General features: G+C 51.0%; 1 protein-coding gene across 4 annotated transcripts in view; it reads left to right on the forward strand.

Annotated features, from left to right (window-relative positions):
• Window positions 1-7,816: 7,816 nt before the first annotated feature.
• HACE1 (HECT domain and ankyrin repeat containing E3 ubiquitin protein ligase 1) overlaps window positions 7,817-24,742 on the forward strand; it is a 163,180-nt gene continuing 146,254 nt past the window's right edge. The window contains exons 1-6 of one of the 4 annotated variants that reach the window (XM_077289651.1): window positions 7,817-8,202; window positions 16,192-16,246; window positions 16,683-16,772; window positions 22,703-22,807; window positions 23,185-23,260; window positions 23,560-23,691. In XM_077289651.1, the coding sequence (XP_077145766.1) occupies window positions 8,127-8,202; window positions 16,192-16,246; window positions 16,683-16,772; window positions 22,703-22,807; window positions 23,185-23,260; window positions 23,560-23,691 (534 nt within the window). In that variant the 5' untranslated portion in view covers window positions 7,817-8,126. The remainder of the gene's footprint in view (window positions 8,203-16,191; window positions 16,247-16,682; window positions 16,773-22,702; window positions 22,808-23,184; window positions 23,261-23,559; window positions 23,692-24,742) is intronic. The other 3 variants (XM_077289654.1, XM_077289653.1, XM_077289652.1) reach the window with 3 other exon arrangements.

A 24,742-nucleotide genomic window follows, 5' to 3' on the forward strand; every position in this document is an offset into this window, starting at 1 on the left:
ACACACACTACAGATATCACACACACACACACACACACACACACACACACACACACACACTACAGATATCACACACATACACACACTACAGATATCACACACACACACACATCATACTACAGATATCACACACATACTACAGTTATCACACACACACTACAGATACCACACACACACACACACACACACACACCAGAGATACCAGCTCATATACACAACTCACAATCTCCTCTCTGGTACAGGGGTGGCTGATGTAAACCGGCTGCAGCTCCTCAGCTTCTCCTGACTAAGGCTAGTTTCACACTAGCGTCGGGAACAACCCGTCGCTGTGCGTCGGGCCGACGTTCCCGACGCTAGTGTGGTCTCCGCCGCACAACGGGGGCAGCGGATGCATTTTTCCCACGCATCCGCTGCCCCATTGTGAGGTGCGGGGAGGTGGGGGCGGAGTTCCGGCCGCGCATGCGCGGTCGGAAAAAGTGGACCGTCGGGAGCAAAAAACGTTACATGTAAGGTTTTTTTCTCCCGACGGTCCACTACCACACGCCCAAGCGTCGCAAAACGGACGCGACGTTTGGCAATGCGTCGCAAATGCGTCGCTAATGTTAGTCTATGACGAAAAAACGTATCCAGCAAGAACTTTTGCTGGATGCGTATTTTCGGCAAAACGACGCATTTGCGACGTATTGCAGTTAACGCTAGTGTGAAACTAGCCTAAAGCGGCTCTGTCCCGCACCTCCCCCCTGCTCTCGCCTTCTGTCCCGGGGTTATTTTGGCTTTCTCTTAAAGGGAACCTGTCACCCCGTTTTTTCGGTATGAGATAAAAATACTGTTAAATAGGGCCTGAGCTGTGCATTGCAATAGTGTATTTTGTGGACCCCGATTCCCCACCTATGCTGCCGAAATACGTTACCAAAGTAGTCGTTTTCGCCTGTCAATCAGGCTGGTCTGGTCAGATGGGCGTGGTGTCTTCCCCCAGATCTTGCTTAGTTTTCCGTTGGTGGCGTAGTGGTGTGCGCATGTCCAAGGTCCCGAATCCACTGCACAGGGGAGTGAAAATAGCGTGATGTGCGACATTTCATTGGTGATCGGTGGGGGCGGCCATCTTCCTTTGGCCGCGCGTGCGCAGAAGCGGCGCTCTGCTGGCCGCGGCTTCAGGAAAATGGCCGCAGGATGCCGCGCGTGCCCAGATGGAGATCGCGGCGGCCATTTTCCTGAAGCAGAGATGCGACACCTCGTACACACCCGACTCCGCTCCGTACACCCCCGGCTCCGCTCCGTACACCTCGTACACACACGGCTCCGCTCCGTACACCTCGTACACACACGGCTCCGCTCCGTACACCTCGTACACACACGGCTCCGCTCCGTACACCTCGTACACACACGGCTCTGCTCCGTACACCTCATGCACACACGGCTCTGCTCCGTACACCTCATGCACACACGGCTCCGCTCCGTACACCTCATGCACACACGGCTCCGCTCCGTACACCTCGTACACACCCGGCTCCGCTCCGTACACCTCATACACACCCGGCTCCGCTCCGTACACCTCATACACACCCAGCTCTGCTCCGTACACCTCATACACACCCGGCTCCGCTCCGTACACCTCATACACACCCGGCTCCGCTCCGTACACCTCATACACACCCAGCTCCGCTCCGTACACCTCATACACACCCAGCTCCGCTCCGTACACCTCATACACACCCAGCTCTGCTCCGTACACCTCATACACACCCGGCTCCGCTCCGTACACCTCATACACACCCAGCTCCGCTCCGTACACCTCATACACACCCAGCTCCGCTCCGTACACCTCATACACACCCGGCTCCGCTCCGTACACCTCATGCACACCCAGCTCTGCTCCGTACACCTCATACACACACGGCTCCGCTCTGTACACCTCATACACACACTGCTCTGCTACATCCACACAAACCCCTCCTGACCTCACACAAAAGCTTACCCTCCTCCACAGTGGCGTAACTACAAAGTTATGGGCCCCGGTGCGAACTTCCAAATGGGGCCCCCCCCGCCATAAAATTCAATGTAAGCCCCATAGAATACAATGCAGCCCCCCTCATAGTATAATGCAGCCCCTCCATACAGGGGCAGTGACAAAGACACGAGCAAATGGTGACGAGGGGGCAGAGGAGAGGGAACAAGGGGGCAAGGAAGACAGGCACTAGGGGACACATGGGGGCTAGGAGGCAGGGGAGAAGGATACAAGGGGTCTAGTGGGCAAGGGAGACTGACACAAGTGGGCAAGGGAGACTGACACAAAGGGCACACGGGGACTAGTGGACAAGAGAGACTGGCACACGGGGACACGGACTAGTGGGCAAGGGAGACTGACACACGGGGAATAGTGGGCAAGGGAGACTGATACAAGGGGACTAGTGGGCAATGGAGACTGACACACGGGGACAAGGGACAAGCACAAGGGGACAAGGGAGACAGGCACAAGGGGACACATAGGGACTAGTGAGCAAGAGACTGACACAAGGGGACAAGGGATACAAGCACAAGGGGACACACAGGGACAAGTGGGAAAGGGAGACTGACACACAGGGACTAGTGGGCAAAGGAGACTGACACAAGCACAAGGGGACAAAGGAGACTGACACAAGCACAAGGGGACATAGGAGACAGGCACATGGGGACACACAGGGACTAATGGGCAAGGGAGACTGGCACACGGGGACACAAGCATAAGGGAGACAGGCTCAAGGGGACACACAGGGACTAATGGGCAAGGGAGACTGGCACACGGGGACAAGGGACACAAGCATAAGGGGACAAGGGAGACAGGCACATGGGGACACACAGGGACTAATGGGCAAGGGAGACTGGCACATGGGGACACAAGCATAAGGGAGACAGGCTCAAGGGGACTCACGGCCCCCTGACCTGCCAGAGCCGCTTGCAGCTGCGACCGTAGTAGTTACGCCGCTGCCTCACACACACATACTACAGATATCACACACACACTACAGATATCACACACACACATCATACTACAGATATCACACACACACACAGACATACTACAGATATCACACACACACACATCATACTACAGATATCACACACACACACACACACTACAGATAACACACACACACACACTACAGATATCACACACACACACACACACACACACACACACATACACACACTACAGATATCACACACACACACACACATCATACTACAGATATCACACACATACTACAGTTACCACACACACACTACAGATACCACACACACACACACACACACACACCAGAGATACCAGCTCATATACACAACTCACAATCTCCTCTCTGGTACAGGGGTGGCTGATGTAAACCGGCTGCAGCTCCTCAGCTTCTCCTGACTAAGGCTAGTTTCACACTAGCGTCGGGAACAACCCGTCGCTGTGCGTCGGGCCGACGTTCCCGATGCTAGTGTGGTCTCCGCCGCACAACGGGAGCAGCGGATGCATTTTTCCCACGCATCCGCTGCCCCATTGTGAGGTGCGGGGAAGTGCGGGGAGGTGGGGGCGGAGTTCCGGCCGCGCATGCGCGGTCGGAAAAAGTGGACCGTCGGGAGCAAAAAACGTTACATGTAAGGTTTTTTTCTCCCGACGGTCCACTACCACACGCCCAAGCGTCGCAAAACGGACGCGACGTTTGGCAATGCGTCGCAAATGCGTCGCTAATGTTAGTCTATGACGAAAAAACGTATCCAGCAAGAACTTTTGCTGGATGCGTATTTTCGGCAAAACGACGCATTTGCGACGTATTGCAGTTAACGCTAGTGTGAAACTAGCCTAAAGCGGCTCTGTCCCGCACCTCCCCCCTGCTCTCGCCTTCTGTCCCGGGGTTATTTTGGCTTTCTCTTAAAGGGAACCTGTCACCCCGTTTTTTCCGTATGAGATAAAAATACTGTTAAATAGGGCCTGAGCTGTGCATTGCAATAGTGTATTTTGTGGACCCCGATTCCCCACCTATGCTGCCGAAATACGTTACCAAAGTAGTCGTTTTCGCCTGTCAATCAGGCTGGTCTGGTCAGATGGGCGTGGTGTCTTCCCCCAGATCTTGCTTAGTTTTCCGTTGGTGGCGTAGTGGTGTGCGCATGCCCAAGGTCCCGAATCCACTGCACAGGGGAGTGAAAATAGCGTGATGTGCGACATTTCATTGGTGATCGGTGGGGGCGGCCATCTTCCTTTGGCCGCGCGTGCGCAGAAGCGGCGCTCTGCTGGCCGCGGCTTCAGGAAAATGGCCGCAGGATGCCGCGCGTGCCCAGATGGAGATCGCGGCGGCCATTTTCCTGAAGCAGAGATGCGACACCTCGTACACACCCGACTCCGCTCCGTACACCTCGTACACACACGGCTCCGCTCCGTACACCTCGTACACACACGGCTCCGCTCCGTACACCTCGTACACACACGGCTCCGCTCCGTACACCTCGTACACACACGGCTCCGCTCCGTATACCTCGTACACACACGGCTCCGCTCCGTACACCTCGTACACACACGGCTCCGCTCCGTACACCTCGTACACACACGGCTCCGCTCCGTACACCTCGTACACACACGGCTCCGCTCCGTACACCTCGTACACACACGGCTCCGCTCCGTACACCTCGTACACACACGGCTCCGCTCCGTACACCTCGCACACACCCGGCTCCGCTCCGTACACCTCGTACACACACGGCTCCGCTCCGTACACCTCGTACACACCCGGCTCCGCTCCGTACACCTCGTACACACCCGGCTCCGCTCCGTACACCTCGTACACACCCGGCTCCGCTCCGTACACCTCGTACACACCCGGCTCCGCTCCGTACACCTCGTACACACCCGGCTCCGCTCCGTACACCTCGTACACACCCGGCTCCGCTCCGTACACCTCGTACACACCCGGCTCCGCTCCGTACACCTCGTACACACCCGGCTCCGCTCCGTACACCTCGTACACACCCGGCTCCGCTCCGTACACCTCATGCACACCCGGCTCCGCTCCGTACACCTCATGCACACCCGGCTCTGCTCCGTACACCTCATACACACCCGGCTCCGCTCCGTACACCTCATACACACCCGGCTCCGCTCCGTACACCTCATACACACACGGCTCCGCTCTGTACACCTCATACACACACTGCTCTGCTACATCCACCCAAACCCCTCCTGACCTCACACAAAAGCTTACCCTCCTCCAGCATGATGACAAACAGCACTGCACTACTGTCCTGCACTACACGGAAGCCCTTGATCATGTGACTCCAACTCCTCCCCTCCTGTGACCTCATCACAGGTCCTGTGCGCACAGAGCAGTGGCAGCTATAGTAGTGGTGTGCGGCTCTCTGCGGTGGAGGGGCTCTGCTGCGGGTCAAGTGCAGTCCCACCCGTGATCGCGAGTGCACGCGCAGCAGGGCCTGTAAGGAAGAATTATTTAAAGGGCCGGCGGCCCATTTTGTAGCTTAGAGTTCTTAGGAGCCCGCCCAGTCTGCTGGACTGGGTGGGCCCCTAAGCACTGCGGGCCCCGTCGCAATTGCGACCCCTGCGACCGCGGTAGTTACGCCCCTGTATATAGCCCAATGCATGATCTGCCTCTAATTCCCTAAATAAACTGCCGGAAGGCTTTGTTTAATAGATTGATGTCAGACTGGGGTAATAATAATGGAAGTGTTTGAAATAAATATGACACCTCCCCGAGAATGACAAAGTATAGTGTTTCCAGGAGTTAAGGAGGTTAGTTATTTTAAGAATAAAGGGTCTATATAAAGTGTGGGGATCCACTGGGAGCCGTATATCCAAATATCCGATAGATTCCATCCTCCACTGGAAAGGAAAGGAGCCATCAGATATTCTACCCGATCTAAATACTGCCAAAGATTCCGACTTGTTATAATATATATATATTGTTATATAACTTTAAACCCAGTAAGATCTCCAACATTTTTTATTGTTGACACTATGGCTGGGATAGCCTGGGTCGGGTTGGCAACAAATAGTAGAATTAAATATCATCAGCAAAATCTAGTAATTTAGTCGCCACTTTCTCAGAGCATATCGCCTGAAACTCTGATAAATTTTTAAGAGTTCTCAACAGGGGATCCAACGCCAAATTAAATAGTAGTGGGGATAGCGGACATCCCTGTCTGGTACATCGTTGGATTTCAAAAGACGATGATAAGGTATTGTTTATAAAAAGCCTGGACGTGGGATCTCTATATATCAACCTGATTGCAGTGCAAAGCCATGACCCAACCCTCTTATTTCCAGTAATTTATGTAGATAATTCCATGAAACCCTATCAAAAGCCTTGTCTGCGTCAAAACCAACCACTTTGTTCTTTTTACAATTATTAAGTTTACTACAAGATATTGTGCCTATCGCTGTTCTGATATTATAGGTTATCGACTTCCCGTGTACATACCCTGTCTGGTGTGGTGAAATTAATTCAGGAATGATTTGCTGAACCCTCTTTGCTAATACTTTTGTGAGAAGCTTAAAGTCGGAAATTAAGCAACAAAATTGGACTATAACCCTCTACCTGCATCGGATCCTTCCGAGGCTTTGGAAGTACAATAATACATGCTTCGTTGACTCTATCTGGAATGTACCACTTCTCCATTATTCCATTAAACACCCCACACAAATGTGGACCCACTGAAGGACCTAGAATTTTGTAGCATTCTCCACTAAACCCATCTGGACCCGGTGCTTTAGAACCCTTAAGTGTAGAGATGGCCTGTAACACCTCTGTGGTAGTAATGGGCACATTAAACAATCTTTTATGATGCTCCGTTATAGTAGGAGCCACAACAATCTGAAGGAAACGAGTCCCCAGCAGTCTCTTCTCCCCCAGCTTCATACAGTGAGATGAAAAGCACGGTGGCTCAGTGGATAGCACGGCAGCGCTAGGGTCCTGGGTTCAAATCCCACCAAGGACAACATCTGCAAGGAGTTTGTATGTTCTCCCCATGTTTGCGTGGGTTTCCTCCCACATTCCAAAGACATACTGAGAGGGAATTTAGATTGTGAGCCCCATCGGTGACAGTGATAATGTGTGAAAACTGTAAAGCGCTGTGGAATATGTTAGCGCTATATAAAAATAAAGATGATTATTATTATTATCATCTGTCCTCGACCCATAGGGATCGTCAGTCAGAAATGGCATATGCCGATGTGTATCCTCCGACATCATCTGTCCTCGGCCCATAGGGATCGGCAGTACCTTGACCCCATACACTTTAGACTGTTGGGTGCGACTGTCGATATCAGTGGGTTGGCTGACTTTCGTCTATATGTATGGGGGGCCTTCGCCTGTTTCTTTTACTTCCCCATTGTGGGTGAGGTTTAGGATTTCCAGTTATTTCCTGCTTATCCAATTGCTACCTTTTAAAAAGTTGCAAAATTTTTGCGCAAATATACTTCAGTCCCAAATGGAAAACAGGCAAAAAACATAAAAAAATGCGGGAAAAGCAATGTTTCAGACCCTCTGTGTGACCTAAGCCTTAGGCCAGGCTCAGATGAGCTATCACCACCACATACGTCATGGGACTTTATTGGACAAGTCCTGGACAGACAGTAGACCATAGCGAGGTAGCCTCTGACTACACGTCCTATTAATGTACGTCCCATAATGGACGCAGGAGGCAGCCAGACGAGCAGCATGCGGTACACACGGCACAGACTACATCACCACATAAACATTTCGGGAACACCCTTAGTAACCATGGCTCGCAGTGGCTTGTGGGTGATGTAGTCTGGACAGAAAGGAAGCTTTGGTACACTCCCACATGTGCTCACACTAATGAACTACAGTTCCCAGTAGACCTCGGAACAACAGAACTGCGCAAGTCGGAAGCCGCGCGGCTCAGTGTGGTGTGCACACAGCAGCAATAACCGGCTCAGTAGGTTACGGCGCGGTGTCAGTATGGACATGAGGAGCGGCACTGCTGGTGCCGCCCCCTACTGTCCTGTCACTTACAACGCAGCCGTGCCCCGGGTGTGACAGCTGAGCTGCTCCAGCACTTCCTTGTCTTCCCGGAGCTGTCAGGTCCTCGTCACCCGGGGGCGCTGGATTGTCCTGGTGGGGGCTGCGCTCCCTAGTATGGAGAGAGCTATGGAGCAGCTCAACCGCCTGACTAGATCCCTGCGCCGAGCCCGCACCGTGGAGCTCCCGGAAGGTAATGGAGGCGCAGTGGCCGTGTATAGGATGTGTGTACATGATGGAGGAGCTCGGTGTGTCATGTGCTTGTCATCATGGATGTGAATAGCTGGTGTATGGTGGGCAGCGGCTGCAAGTCACTGGTGGCAACATGTCTGATATGTACACATCATGGGGGCGACAGGAATCTGTATCACAGGGACACTCCGCTGGTGACATATGTGTATCATGGGGACGGGGACACTCTGCCTGTGACATCTGTGTATCATGGGGACGGGGACACTCTGCCTGTGACATCTGTGTATCATGGGGACGGGGACACTCCGCTGGTGACATCTGTGTATCATGGGGACGGGGACACTCCGCCGGTGACATCTATGTATCATGGGGATGGGGACACTCTGCCTGTGACATCTGTGTATCATGGGGACGGGGACACTCCGCCGGTGTCATCTATGTATCATGGGGACGGGGACACTCCGCCGGTGACATCTATGTATCATGGGGACGGGGACACTCTGCCTGTGACATCTGTGTATCATGGGGACGGGGACACTCTGCCTGTGACATCTGTGTATCATGGGGACGGGGACACTCCGCCGGTGACATCTATGTATCATGGGGACGGGGACACTCTGCCTGTGACATCTGTGTATCATGGGGACGGGGACACTCCGCTGGTGACATCTGTGTATCATGGGGACGGGGACACTCCGCCGGTGACATCTATGTATCATGGGGATGGGGACACTCTGCCTGTGACATCTATGTATCATGGGGACGGGGACACTCTGCCTGTGACATCTGTGTATCATGGGGACGGGGACACTCCGCCGGTGTCATCTATGTATCATGGGGACGGGGACACTCCGCCGGTGACATCTATGTATCATGGGGACGGGGACACTCTGCCTGTGACATCTGTGTATCATGGGGACGGGGACACTCCGCCGGTGACATCTATGTATCATGGGGACGGGGACACTCCGCCGGTGACATCTGTGTATCATGGGGACGGGGACACTCCGCCGGTGACATCTGTGTATCATGGGGACGGGGACACTCCGCCGGTGACATCTATGTATCATGGGGACGGGGACACTCCGCCGGTGACATCTGTGTATCATGGGGACGGGGACACTCCGCCGGTGACATCTGTGTATCATGGGGACGGGGACACTCCGCCGGTGACATCTGTGTATCATGGGGACGGGGACACTCCGCCGGTGACATCTGTGTATCATGGGGACGGGGACACTCCGCCGGTGTTGTATACCTGTCATGGGTGACGGATACATGTTGTTACTATGGGCATTGCATACAGTGTGGACTTACACATCACTAATGTCGTGTAGAAATGATTACTGTCATATTGCACGACTTGTTAGAGGGTTGATTGTGACTTGTAGGATCGCTACTTCCAACAGGTGGCGCTATAGAGTTAATTCCTCTTTTTCTCAGAAGAGGCAATTTGCATATTATATTTCCCAGAGGAGCATTGCACGGCGAATAAGCCTCCTTACCTTGACAAGCCAGAGCTGGTATGTCACTCTCCATAAGGAGAAACGTTACCCCTTAGACCGCACTCCAGAGCCTCTCACCTAGCCAAATCAGTTCTCATGCTTCGCACTGACGAGGGCCAACAGCCCGAAACACCGTGTCTGCGAATTGAGATACTGATTTGGCTTTTATCCTAAGTCATATTGCACGACTCGTTAGAGGGTTGATTGAGACTTGTAGGATCGCTACTTCCAACAGGTGGCGCTATAGAGTTAAGTCCTCTTTTTTCTCAGAAGAGGCAGTGTGCATACATTAACCTCTTAGTGACCGGGCCAAATTTTTAAAATCTGACCAGTGCCACTTTATGTGGTAATTAGATGGTGGACCGATTCTAATGCATCGGGTATTCTAGAATATGTATGTATATAGCAGCCACATAGTATATAGGAGCCATGTAGTATATAGCAGACAAATACTACGTTGCCTGTGCTATATACTATGTGGCTGCTATATACATACATACATACATACATACATACATACATACATACATACATACATACATACATACATACATACATACATATTGTAGAATACCCGATGCGTTAATACAGGCCACGCAATATATAACAGTGGCCACGCAGTATATAACACAGCCCACGCAGTATATAGCAACCACGCAGTATATAACACAGGCGACGTAGTATATAACACAGGCCATGCAGTATATAACAGTGGCCACGCAGTACATAACACAGCCCACATAGTATCTAACACTGGCCACGTAGTATATAGCAGCCACGTGGTATATAACACTGCCCACGTGGTATATAACACTGCCCACGCGGTATAGAACACTGCCCACGCGGTATATAGCAGCCACGCTGTATATAACGCAGCCCATGCGCTATATAACACTGCCCACGTAGTATATAGCAGTGTGGGCACATATGTTAAAAAAAGATAATTGAAACAAAAAATAGTTATATACTCACCCCCTGGGATCCAGTGAAGCTGTCCCTATTTGTGCGGCTGCCGCCATCTTCCGTTCCCAGGATGCATTGCGAAATTACCCAGGTGACTTAGCGGTCTTGCGAGACCGCTAAGTCTTCTGGGTAATTTCGCAAAGCATCTCTGGTAACGGAAGATGGCGGCAGCCGCGAGTGCATCGTCGGACTATGGAGTGTGAGTATAGCAGGTTTTTTTTTTTTTATTATTATTTTTAACATTAGATGTTTTTACTATTGACGCTGCATAGGCAGCATCAATAGTAAAAAGTTGGGGACACACAGGGTTAATAGCAGCGGTAACGTTACCCGCGGCATAGCGCGGTACGTTACCGCTGGCATTAACCCTGTGTGAGCGGAGTATGGAGCTCCGGGCACTGACTGCAGGGGAGTAGGGAGGGACTAATCGGACTGTGCCCGTCGCTGATTGGTCGCAGCAGCCATGACAGGCAGCTGGCGAGACCAATCAGCGACGTGGGATTTCCGTGACGGAAGTTGCAGACAGAAAGACGGTAGACAATTAGACAATTATATATATAGATAACTGGTACGTTTCAACAAATCCCAGTGATTTTTAGATTGTTTTTTCGTGAAACATTAAAATTTATGATAATGGTAAATTTACGTCGATATGTTTTGTGTTTATTTATAAAAAATATCAGAAATGTAACAAAAATGTAGAAAAAATGCAATTTTCAAACTTTGAATGATTATCCTTTTAATCCAGATAGTCGTACTACAGCAAAACATTAAAAAATAACATTTCCCTCATGTCTGCTTTACATCAGCACCATTTGTAAAATGTTATTTTATTTTGTTAGCATTTTAGGAGGTTTAAAATTGTAGCAGTAATTTTTAATTTTTTCAAGGGATAGGGACCTATCCATTTTTGAAATGCCTTTGAGGGTCCTATCTATTGGAAACCCCCCAAAAGTGATACTATTTTTAAAACCACACCCCCTGACATATTGAAAACTGCTGTCAGGTAGTTTATTAACCCTTCAGGTGATTTTCAGGAATTAATGCAAAGTGACATGACAGGAATGAAAAAGTGTATTTTTTCCACCTAAATGTCGGTAACTTCTGAACAGGCCGATGTAGCTGGCAGACTCTAAGTCTTAAGGTACCGTCACATTAAGTGACGCTGCAGCGATATAGACAACGATGCCGATCGCTGCAGCGTCGCTGTTTCATCGTTGTGTGGTCGCTGGAGAGCTGTCACACAGACAGCTCTCCAGCGACCAACGATGCCGAAGTCCCCGGGTAACCAGGGTAAACATCGGGTTACTAAGCGCAGGGCCGCGCTTAGTAACCCGATGTTTACCCTGGTTGCCAGTGTAAATGTAAAAAAAACCAAACAGTACATACTTACATTCCGGTGCCTGTCGCGTCCCCCGGCGTCCGCTTCCCTGCACTGTGTAAGCGCCGGCCCTAAAGCACAGCGGTGACATCACCGCTGTGCTTTGCTTTACGGCCGGCACTGACACATTCAGTGCAGGAAGCTCTAAGCAGCAGCGCGGACGCCGGGGGACGTGACACACATCAGAAGGTGAGTATGTAGTGGTTTTTTTTTTTACTTTTACAATGGTAATATCGGGTTACTAAGCGCGGCCCTGCACTTAGTAACCTGATATTTACCCTGGTTACCATTGTAAAACATTGCTGGCATCGTTGCTTTTGCTGTCAAACACGACGATACACGCCGATCTGATGACCAAATAAAGTTCTGGACTTTAAGCTCCGACCAGCGATATCACAGCAGGATCCAGATCGCTGCTGCGTGTCAGACACAACGATATCGCTATCCAGGACGCTGCAACGTCACGGATCGCTATCGTTATCGTTGGAAAGTTGGTCAGTGTGAAGGTACCCAAGGCTTCTATTTGGCCATGAATTGCCATGGCAAACGTCAGGACCACACAATCATGATCCCAGGATACCAGTGGGGTTAAAGAAACATCCCCCCACACTCTGTTAACCATTTATATGATGTAGTCACTATTGACAGCAGCATCTAAGGGGTTAAACAGATATGGACGGTGCCAACACTGATTGTCGCTAATACATCAAGTTGTCAGCTATAGTGTACCGCCGACAGCTGCTGGATTGTCACCTGTATGGCGATGATATTCTCTTATATCTCAGGTCAGTAAAAAGCCGTATTGGCGACCGTTAAAGGGAACCTGTCACCCCCCCCAGTCGTTTCAAACTAAAAGAGCCACCTTGTGCAGCAGTAATGCTGCATTCTGACAAGATGGCTCTTTTAGGTCTGGGTGCTGTAACTTGAGAAATAATCCGTTTTATAATTTGTCTGTAGTACCTGGTCCTCAGTCAAGTGGGCCGGCGTTTCCCCCCTGCTTCAGACAGCAGACAGCTGTCACTCACGTCTTCTTGGTGCCGGGCGCCGCCTCCTCCTCACCGCTGTTTTGAAAATAGCCGGCGCCTGCGCTCTTATCCCCTGCCTGGTGCAGGCGCAGTGAGCGCTGGCCGTCTTTCCTCATATGCAGTCCAGCTGACTGCGCCTGCGCGGCCACCCTGCTTGTGATTCCCAGCCCCGCAGTGACTTATGATTTATTCACATTGCGTGCCGTGAGTGACGGCTGTGTGGCGTCTGAAGCAGGGGGGAAACGCCGGCCAACTTGACTGAGGACCAGGTACTACAGACAAATTATAAAACTGATTATTTCTCAAGTTACAGCACCCAGAACTAAAAGAGCCACCTTGTCAGAATGTAGCATTACTGCTGCACAAGTTGGCTCTTTTAGTTTGAAACGACTGGGGGGGGGGGGGGGGTGACAGGTTCCCTTTAAGGGGTTAAGCCACTACTGTCAGTAATCTGCAAATCTGCATGTAGATGGCTGCAGGAATAGTATAAGTGATACTTTTTCATTTAGCAGTTCCAACACTAAATTCGCTTACTGTACCTCCTGTTCACTGCTTTTGCCCTGTGCTGTAATGGTCGGCCACTTTGTTGCCGCATTTGATTGTGATGTGTTCTCTACCTAGATTTTACTGTGGTTGTAGTGTGACCTCCATTGTGTTTAAATTGTGGCAAAAACTGCGTACATGTCCTATACAGTACTATGTGTATGACTGGTGGTAGGGGGCACCACACAGGTGTAACAACTGCTTTTGGGAAGTGGAGGTTCTCTTACTATGTGTGGGAAGTGAGAAGGCTGCTGCCACTTCTAATAAGATGGAAGAGGGCATTTATACTTTCACAACTACTGGGGGAACGCTGAGTGCAGCTGCAACTACTGGAAGAAAAGGTCAGTGTTGCTACTGCTACATGTGGGCCGAAGGGAGATGCTGCTATTACTACTGGTGGGGCAAAGGGAAGTGCCACTACTACTACTAGCGGGGCAAAGGGAAGTGCTGCTACTATTACTGGCGGGGCAAAGGGAACTGCCACTACTACTACTAGCGGGGCAAAGGGAAGTGCTGCTACTATTACTGGCGGGGCAAAGGGAAGTGCCGCTACTACTACTAGCGGGGCAAAGGGAAGTGCCACTACTACTACTAGCGGGGCAAAGGGAAGTGCTGCTACTATTACTGGCGGGGCAAAGGGAAGTGCCGCTACTACTACTAGCGGGGCAAAGGGAAGTGCCACTACTACTACTAGCGGGGCAAAGAGAAGTGCCACTACTACTACTAGCGGGGCAAAGGGAAGTGCCACTACTACTACTAGCGGGGCAAAGAGAAGTGCCGCTACTACTACTAGCGGGGCAAAGGGAAGTGCCGCTACTACTACTAGTAGGGCAAAGGGAAGTGCCACTACTACTACTGGCAGGGTAAAGAGGATTTCTACTGCTGGCGGGGCAAAGAGGAGTTCTTCTTCTACTAATGGCGGGGCAAAGGGAAGTGCTGCTGCTACTACTACTACTAGCGGGGCAAAGGGAAGTGCTACTACTACTGGCGGGGCAAAGAGGAGTACTGCTGCTACTGGTGGGGGAGAAGGGAGTGCTGCTGCTACTTCTGGGGAAGGGTGAAGTGTGAAGGCCGGCGGGGTGCCTGACTGCGCCTGTGCGGGCAGTGCGGCCACCCTGCTGCTGAATCCCCGCCCCGCACTGTGTTATTCATTATGCACAGTGCGGGGCTGGCATTCCTGGGCATGCGCACTGCGCTGTTCAGGCGCTCCCCCATCTCGGACGCTCCCCCTGCTCCCCCGCCTTCCAGCATTGTTATTTGCGGCTGCCTCATTACAAACACTGGTGAGGATTAGTGTATATTGCGGCAACCTGCATCTGAGCTGTGACTGACAATGAAGACTGCGCCTGCCCCAGGCAGGCACGCACAGCGCAAGCGCCGGATTTAAGAAGAAACAGAGCGAAGGGGGCGGCGACCATCGCCCCTGAAGAGAAGAGTGACGGCAGTTGGGAGATTCATAGAGGAGGCTTCGGACCGCCTCCAGGTACAAAGTCAGGTATTTGTGGCAAACTTTAAAACGCTTTATTGAGGGATTAACTGAATCAAAAACTAAAAGAGCCACCTTGTTAGACTGCAGCATTACTGCTGCACAAGGTGGCTCTTTTAGTTTATAACGGCTGGAGGGGGTGACAGTGGCCCTTTAATAATGTGGAACAGCCTTCTTAAGTAGTCTTGCCTTTATTTGGATACACCTGCCAAACTAATTTGCACAGGTATCTGCAATTGCTTTCAGTGATATAAAGATCCCTGACACACATCACCATCAATGAGTTTAAATGACAAACAAAAAAATTCTAACCTTATCACTCCTAAACTCTTTGTGCATAATTTGGAACACCGTGTATTACTGGCGGGGCAAAGGGAAGTGCCACTACTACTACTAGCGGGGTGAAGGGAAGTGCCGCTACTATTACTAGCGGGGCAAAGGGAAGTGCCGCTACTACTACTAGCGGGGCAAAGGGAAGTGCCGCTACTACTACTAGCGGGGCAAAGGGAAGTGCCGCTACTACTACTGGCAGGGTAAAGAGGATTTCTACTGCTGGCGGGGCAAAGAGGAGTTCTTCTTCTACTAATGGCGGGGCAAAGGGAAGTGCTGCTGCTACTACTACTAGCGGGGCAAAGGGAAGTGCTACTACTACTGGCGGGGCAAAGATGAGTACTGCTGCTACTGGTGGGGGAGAAGGGAGTGCTGCTGCTACTTCTGGGGAAGGGTGAAGTGTGAAGGCCTGCCTTTACTTTACTGGGGGAGAGAAGAAGTGGGACACTCGCTGTTTCTACTACTAGGAAGAGGGAAGCATTACTGTGATAGAGTTGCTCATAGCCTTGTTGTCCAGTGTTTGCTGCCTGCTTTGACTGCTATTACTGAGAAATACACAACAGGGAGGAGCGATATAAGGGTTTCAGCTGTATATGACCCATGATGAGGCCGCTTGTGCACGTTCAGTGTCCTCTAATCTCACTATTGCTGACTCCTGATGTGAGGATCTGTCCACTTCTGCCTCATGATGTGTTTGTAAGGTATTTCTATGATATATATTTCTGATTGTTATGAAGTTTCTTCTTGTGTTTTGTAGATAATGAAACTGCTGTTTACACCTTGATGCCAATGGTAATGGCTGATCAACACAGGTATGTCCAAGGTGACGGGGTGGTGAGGCCCCACATGTAATACTGGAATGCACGAGAGGAGCGGAGATGGATATGTTCGCAGAGCATGGAGTCTTGAAGAACGAGCTCTGCCATTATGGAAACCAAACTGCCGCCATTGTAGTCAATGGGATCCATGTTGGTTCATTGTTTGATACATCCATATTTTTAATTTTGTTCCTATTATGGCACACAAAAGCGGATCTCTGAGCGCTAGTGTTAGCCCAGCCTACAGGATCTATGTTTGCCATGTTTCTGTTACTTCTCATCCTACTTTACCCACTCTATCGCCTTTCTGCTCCAGTAGAGGATATAGATAGGAGATCCGTACATCGCATATAAACCTCTGTATAACATGATACATAATGTGTCTCTTTCCTAGTGTAATATTCATTTCCATATTTTTTTATTCTTTAAGGTCTGTTCATGAGTTGCTTTCAAATTCTAAATTCGACGTGAACTACGCCTTTGGAAGAGTAAAACGAAGTTTACTTCACATTGCAGCCAAGTAAGACCTTCATCATTTACTGTATGTTATTTTTTTTAAATCTGATTATTTTTATTAAACATTTTTAAGATAATTACAAACATGGTGAACATCTCCGAGAATAAATGACGTACAAAACCAAGAAAGATAATAACGCATTTCCCCAGCTTTCAAGTGCTGGAACTGTTATACAGGGAGATTAAGGGTATGTGCACACGTTGCTGATTTTGCTGCGGATTTTTCCGCAGCGGATTTGTAAAATCCGCAGTGCAAAACCACTGCGGTTTTCACTGCGGATTTTCACGCGGTTTCTTCTGCGGATTCCTCTGCGGGTTTTCAACTGCACTTTCCTATTGTTGCAGGTTGAAAACCGCTGCGGAATCCGCAGAAAGAAGTGACATGCTACTTCTTTTTTTCCGCAGCGTTTCCGCGCGGAATTTTCCGCAGCATGTGCACTGCGGTTTTTGTTTTCCATAGGTTTACATGGTACTGTAAACGTAGGGAAAACTGCTGCGGATCCGCAGCGTCAAATCCGCTGCGGATCCTCAGCAAAATCCTCAGCGTGTGCACATACCCTTAAGAGTATCTATAATATAACGCTGGGAACGTCACTCTGTCCGAAGCCTTTATAGACTGCGCAAGCGCCGGCGCAGTCTGGACCCCACAGAGTGACGCTCCCAGGAGATCGCGGTATGCGTAAGCCCTGAACGCACACCGCGATCTCCAACGGAGAAGCAGGGACGAGCCAGGAGGGTGAGTATGCTATATTTACCTGTCCCGTTCCACCGCTGTGCGCTGCTCTGTCCTGTCCTCAATCGGCTCAAAAAAAAAAAAATGTTTAGCAAGGTAGGGCTGTAGTTAAATAAAATATAACTTTTAATTTAATCTATTAAAAGAGCCATACAGACTCGTAAAACCAACACTAACCAACAAAACACATAACAGACAACATACCAATACTCTCAGGCGCTACAATCATGCGCCATTAAACTCCAGCATAATACACCTTTTCCCATGGAATACCATACCATAAAAAGTGCTTATTAAGTGGTCTATGTATTATACTTTATAGAGTACGCCACTTATATTAGCTGCTGAAATACAGGAACGATCTCACCCAAGATGCAGGTTCCTTGCTTCGCAGCTTGTAACAAGATGTGTTGTGATGCTTGTATATATGAGGAGGCTCTCTACGTGCCCATTCAAGACCTCATTCCTCCGAATTTCATCCCAACCATCGTTACGTCCTCCTTCATAATGGGTTCTCCCAACGCGTTTCTTGTTTCCCAATCATCAGGGGAGAGGCCGCTTAATCCAATCAAATGTGTGTTATTCACCATGCACACTTGGGGTACTGTCACACTCTGCAACTTTCCAACGATCACGACCAGCGATACGACCTGGCCGTGATCGTTGGAAAGTCGTTGTGTGGTCGCTGGGGAGCTGTCACACAGACAGCTCTCCAGCGACCAACGATGCCAAAGGCCCCGGGTAACCAGGGTAAACATTGGGTTACTAAGCGCAGGGCCGCGCTTAGTAACCCGATGTTTACCCTGGTTACCATCGTAAAAGTAAAAAAAAAAAAACAGTACATACTCACATTCCGGTGTCTGTCAGGTCCCTTGCAGTCTGCTTCCCGCTCTGACTGAGTGCCGCCGTAAAGTGAAAGCAGAGCACAGCGGTGACGTCACCGCTGTGCTCTGCTCTTACATTCCGGCCGGCAGTCAGTCAGAGCGGGAAGCATGTGCCGCCCGCAGTCATCACAGCCGCCCGCAGTCATCACAGCCGCCCGCAGTCATCACAGCCGCCCGCAGTCATCACAGCCGCCCGCAGTCATCACAGCCGCCCGCAGTCATCACAGCCGCCCGCAGTCATCACAGCCGCCCGCAGTCATCACAGCCGCCCGCAGTCATCACAGCCGCCCGCAGTCATCACAGCCGCCCGCAGTCATCACAGCCGCCCGCAGTCATCACAGCCGCCCGCAGTCATCACAGCCGCCCGCAGTCATCACAGCCGCCCGCAGTCATCACAGCCGCCCGCAGTCATCACAGCCGCCCGCAGTCATCACAGCCGCCCGCAGTCATCACAGCCGCCCGCAGTCATCACAGCCGCCCGCAGTCATCACAGCCGCCCGCAGTCATCACAGCCGCCCGCAGTCATCACAGCCGCCCGCAGTCATCACAGCCGCCCGCAGTCATCACAGCCGCCCGCAGTCATCACAGCCGCCCGCAGTCATCACAGCCGCCCGCAGTCATCACAGCCGCCCGCAGTCATCACAGCCGCCCGCAGTCATCACAGCCGCCCGCAGTCATCACAGCCGCCCGCAGTCATCACAGCCGCCCGCAGTCATCACAGCCGCCCGCAGTCATCACAGCCGCCCGCAGTCATCACAGCCGCCCGCAGTCATCACAGCCGCCCGCAGTCATCACAGCCGCCCGCAGTCATCACAGCCGCCCGCAGTCATCACAGCCGCCCGCAGTCATCACAGCCGCCCGCAGTCATCACAGCCGCCCGCAGTCATCACAGCCGCCCGCAGTCATCACAGCCGCCCGCAGTCATCACAGCCGCCCGCAGTCATCACAGCCGCCCGCAGTCATCACAGCCGCCCGCAGTCATCACAGCCGCCCGCAGTCATCACAGCCGCCCGCAGTCATCACAGCCGCCCGCAGTCATCACAGCCGCCCGCAGTCATCACAGCCGCCCGCAGTCATCACAGCCGCCCGCAGTCATCACAGCCGCCCGCAGTCATCACAGCCGCCCGCAGTCATCACAGCCGCCCGCAGTCATCACAGCCGCCCGCAGTCATCACAGCCGCCCGCAGTCATCACAGCCGCCCGCAGTCATCACAGCCGCCCGCAGTCATCACAGCCGCCCGCAGTCATCACAGCCGCCCGCAGTCATCACAGCCGCCCGCAGTCATCACAGCCGCCCGCAGTCATCACAGCCGCCCGCAGTCATCACAGCCGCCCGCAGTCATCACAGCCGCCCGCAGTCATCACAGCCGCCCGCAGTCATCACAGCCGCCCGCAGTCATCACAGCCGCCCGCAGTCATCACAGCCGCCCGCAGTCATCACAGCCGCCCGCAGTCATCACAGCCGCCCGCAGTCATCACAGCCGCCCGCAGTCATCACAGCCGCCCGCAGTCATCACAGCCGCCCGCAGTCATCACAGCCGCCCGCAGTCATCACAGCCGCCCGCAGTCATCACAGCCGCCCGCAGTCATCACAGCCGCCCGCAGTCATCACAGCCGCCCGCAGTCATCACAGCCGCCCGCACTCAGCACAGCCGCCCGCACTCAGCACAGCCGCCCGCAGTCATCACAGCCGCCCGCAGTCATCACAGCCGCCCGCAGTCATCACAGCCGCCCGCAGTCATCACAGCCGCCCGCAGTCATCACAGCCGCCCGCAGTCATCACAGCCGCCCGCAGTCATCACAGCCGCCCGCAGTCATCACAGCCGCCCGCAGTCATCACAGCCGCCCGCAGTCATCACAGCCGCCCGCAGTCATCACAGCCGCCCGCAGTCATCACAGCCGCCCGCAGTCATCACAGCCGCCCGCAGTCATCACAGCCGCCCGCAGTCATCACAGCCGCCCGCAGTCATCACAGCCGCCCGCAGTCATCACAGCCGCCCGCAGTCATCACAGCCGCCCGCAGTCATCACAGCCGCCCGCAGTCATCACAGCCGCCCGCAGTCATCACAGCCGCCCGCAGTCATCACAGCCGCCCGCAGTCATCACAGCCGCCCGCAGTCATCACAGCCGCCCGCACTCAGCACAGCCGCCCGCACTCAGCACAGCCGCCCTCGGGCAGTAGAGCCGGAGAGAGAAAGATGGGAGCAACATATGGCAGAATGGGTGCAGCACATTACAACAGAATGGGGGCGCGGGATGGGAGCAGCACATGATAGAATGGGGGCGCGGGATGGGAGCAGCACATGACAGAATGGGGGCGTGGGATGGGAGCAGCACATGACAGAATGATTGCGCACGATGGGAGCAGCACATGACAGAATGGGGGCGCACACATGACAGGATGGGGGTGCAGGATGGGAGCAGCGCATGACAGAATGGGGGCACAGGATGGGAGCAGCACATGACAGAATGGGGGCACACACATGACAGGATGGGGGTGTAGGATGGAGCAGCATATGACAGGATGGGGGCGCAGGATGGGAGCAGCACATGACAGAATGGGGGCACACACATGACAGGATGGGGGTGTAGGATGGAGCAGCATATGACAGGATGGGGGCGCAGGATGGGAGCACATGACAGGATGGGGACGCAGGATGGAGCAGCACATGATAGGATGGAGGCGCAGGATAGAGCAGCACATGACGGGATGGGGGCGCAGGATGGAGCAGCACATGACAGGATGGGAGAGCAAGATGGGAGCAGCACATACCAGGATGGAGACCATATACCAATATAAATGCTCGCCACCCGGGCGTAGAACGGGTTCAATAGCTAGTCTTCTGTATATGCATATAAGACTGAGAGTAATTCCTCTATTCAGTGTGGAAACACAAGTTATTTGCCGTCCAGCAAATGTCCATTTAATTTACCATGTTTTACTTGTCGTTTTGGCTTATTGAAGGAGTTTTCTACCCATGTAGGTGGGAAAAGGAACCTCACAATCTTTGTTCTGTCCTGTCTGTTTGCCCTCGCACAAACAAAATATGCTGAAAATCTCTTATTGTCCTTCTTATGTAATTTGGCACGTTGTGTTCCGTCGCTCTTTAGGTCAAGACTGGCATAAGTAAATTCCATTCTTATTAACAGTGTTAATAATAATAATAATCTGTATCTGCTGGACATCCCATTTAAAAAAAAAAAGTCTTGGAAGGGGTTAAACTAGGTTTCCAGGATCAATGAAAATTTACCTAGAGAGAATGTTATAAAAATAAATCCGGCATTAATTACCTATTCTATTCCTCCTTTTGCTCCACTGTGGCGTTTCAGTGCTCCCCTTTGGTGTCTGATTACTACTCTGCACCAGTCACTTGCCATCTACCCATATAAACGCTGCTGCCAATCACTGGCCAATAGCTTGATCTATTGCAGTCCATCTCAACGGCACTGTGGTCAGTGGGTGGCTGCTTGTAGTGTAGCATGGTGGCTCAGTAGTTAGCACTGTTTCTTTGCTGTACTGGGGTCCTGGATGAAGATACCACCAAGGACAACATCTGCAAGAAGTTTGTATGTTCTACCCGTGTTCGTGTAGCTTTCCTCCCACACTACAGACATACTGGTAGGGAATTTAGATTGTGAGTCGAATTGGGGTCAGTGATGATAATGTACGTAAAGCGCTGCGGAATATGTTGGCGCTAAATAAGCGAGTAAAATGTGACTTCTGCAGAGTAGTAAGCAGTAGTGAATAGTGAATGTGCTCTGATAAGGTGTTATCTGAGCATGCTCGGGTGCTAACAGTATTTTTGGGGTGCTCGAATAGCCTGTTCGAGTCCCCACCACTGTATGTCTCAATGCTGTTCGACAGCTGCAGCACATGCAGGGATTGTCTGTTTGTTAGGCATGTGTTACAGCCGCGATTAATGCAGGCGCGGGGACTTGAACGTATTTTCGAACACACCCTGTTAGCCCTCAAGCATGCTGGGATAACATCTTATCAGAGCACGTTCACTCATCACTGGTAAGTAGGAAGCATCAGGGGAATCCTCAGGTAAGTCGTGTTTATTATGTTGTTTTTCTACATTTACTGCCTTTATGCAAATTATTGTTAATTCTGGAAAAACTCTTCAAGATTACTGACAACAAAATCATGTAAGTTCATGGTAAGTAGCAAAATGACTAATTTGGCATTTTATTGTGACATCTTGGAATTATTTACTTGCCTGTAGAGTGCTATTGTTTTTTTCTGTCTCATCTAACTTACGCCTTTTTTACTCTTTTTGTTCTATTTGCTTCTCATACTTTCATTGCTTTTTCCAGCTGTGGCTCTGTGGAGTGCTTAGTTTTGCTCCTGAAGAGAGGAGCCAATCCCAACTATCAGGATATCTCCGGATGCACACCTCTTCATTTGGCGGCTCGAAATGGGTATGTGTTCAAGATCTGTTTAAAGGAACATCTGAAAATATGTCTGAGGGCAGCGTGATGTAGGAACAGAGACCCGAATTACAGTGATGTATCATTTAGTTTACTAGGTGCAGCAGTTGTGATAGAATCACAGGTTTTTTTTACGCAGATGTAGAAGAGCTCTGAATTCTGAGCTCTTTATAATCCTGCCCACACCACCTATTGGCAGCTTTCTGTGTACAATGTACAGTGACTGAGAGCTGCTAATCAGTTCTTGGGGTGTGGTTGGACTAGGAGGCATGAGGATGCTTGTCCTGTAGTGTAATCTCCTGCAAAACAGGGTATCTACTCCTACATCCTTTATTGTCTGTTTGTAACTTTCTATACAATTCTTACAGGCAGAAGAAATGCATGAGCAAACTTCTGGAATATAACGCAGACGTCAACATTTGTAACAATGAGGGCCTGACTGCAGTAAGTGGATGTACTCCATGTCCGTTTCCATATAGTTGCACAGTGAGCGCTGTGATGATTGTCCGGTGCTGATGGCGAGACCACGACTATGTGATGAGCATTCTGATTAGAGGGGCACGGCCTCGCTCAATACAATGACTGTGTGGTGTGCGCACGCTGCAAGGATTCACAAGTCTGCAGTCACACCGAGTGACTGCAGACTGTCATGATAACCCTCAAGTTATTGATACAAGTTCTGAGAACGGCTCTGGTGGTTTTGTCTTTTTTTTTTCATAGACTTTCTTTGTCCCCCATCATAGATTCACTGGCTGGCAGTTAATGGCCGGACAGAGCTTCTGCATGACCTCGTGCAGCACGTCAGCAATGTGGATGTGGAAGATGCAATGGGACAGACGGCACTGCACGTTGCCTGTCAAAATGGACACAAGACGGTATGTCTGCTTGTGTGTGTCCTTTTTATTTTAACCCACGGGAATGGTTTATAATTGTAAGAAGAGATACAGTTGTGCTACTTTGTACAGTGTATCACAGGCAGGTGCTTTCCAATGTATAGGGGAATTCCTGTTTCTATTGTTCAGATGTCTCTGTCCATAGATTGGGGACCATACATTTTTACGCCTTTTGTCTCTGCACAGTAGCGTGGTATAATCCATGGGTCAATCCTGTTCGATGTGCTGAACGCTGAGGCGTGTGCAATGAAAGATCACATCCTGACATCAGCGTCAGCGTCCGGTCGCACCTTGTGGGCGGTGTCAGCACGATTTGTTTGTCCCCCGAAGGATGGAATAATTAACCAAATGGCCCTTGGCAGATAAAAGGTCCCCTACCCGTGGTCTAAACAGAAGTCATTGCCAGTTTCTAACTTATTATTTAATATATAAAAAATGTAATCAAATCCTCTACTCTGCAAAATCTGGTTAAAGGGACACATTTTCTGGTTGTCCCAGGGACCCTTTTGTCCTTTGATGAGAAATAAGTTGTACGCTAGCGTATGGAAGAATATAACACGTGTACAGCAGCTTAACAGATAAAATAATGAGCACGTGACAGATGAAGAACATAATATTCCATCAGTCGTCTCCTGTGTTGTATGGATGATTCATGCAATCAGTCACATGTCGGAAGTCCCATTGCTCTTCATCTTAAATGGTATGTTTAATTAGAAGTGACCTAATGATTAAATAAGATTTGTATTTTGAAAAAGGTTAGAAATCTTGCAGTTTTCACCCAGGCCACTGGGATTATTTTAGACCCATGCTGCTTCTTGTATACAGAAGACTTTTCAGCAGTTTCGTTGTCATCACAGATCACAACAACAGGTAACAACTCTATACACAACTATAACCTTGAATCCACCATTCCCCATAGGTGATGTCTCCGCTGCCCCTCCCTTCACAATGACCTATTCACACGCTCATTAATTATACATTTTAATACAAAATATTGGGTCTGAGTCAGTATAGTGCTGCTAACGCACATGCG

This window comes from Ranitomeya variabilis, chromosome 2, assembly GCF_051348905.1.
Source record: "Ranitomeya variabilis isolate aRanVar5 chromosome 2, aRanVar5.hap1, whole genome shotgun sequence".
Lineage (NCBI taxonomy): Eukaryota > Metazoa > Chordata > Amphibia > Anura > Dendrobatidae > Ranitomeya > Ranitomeya variabilis.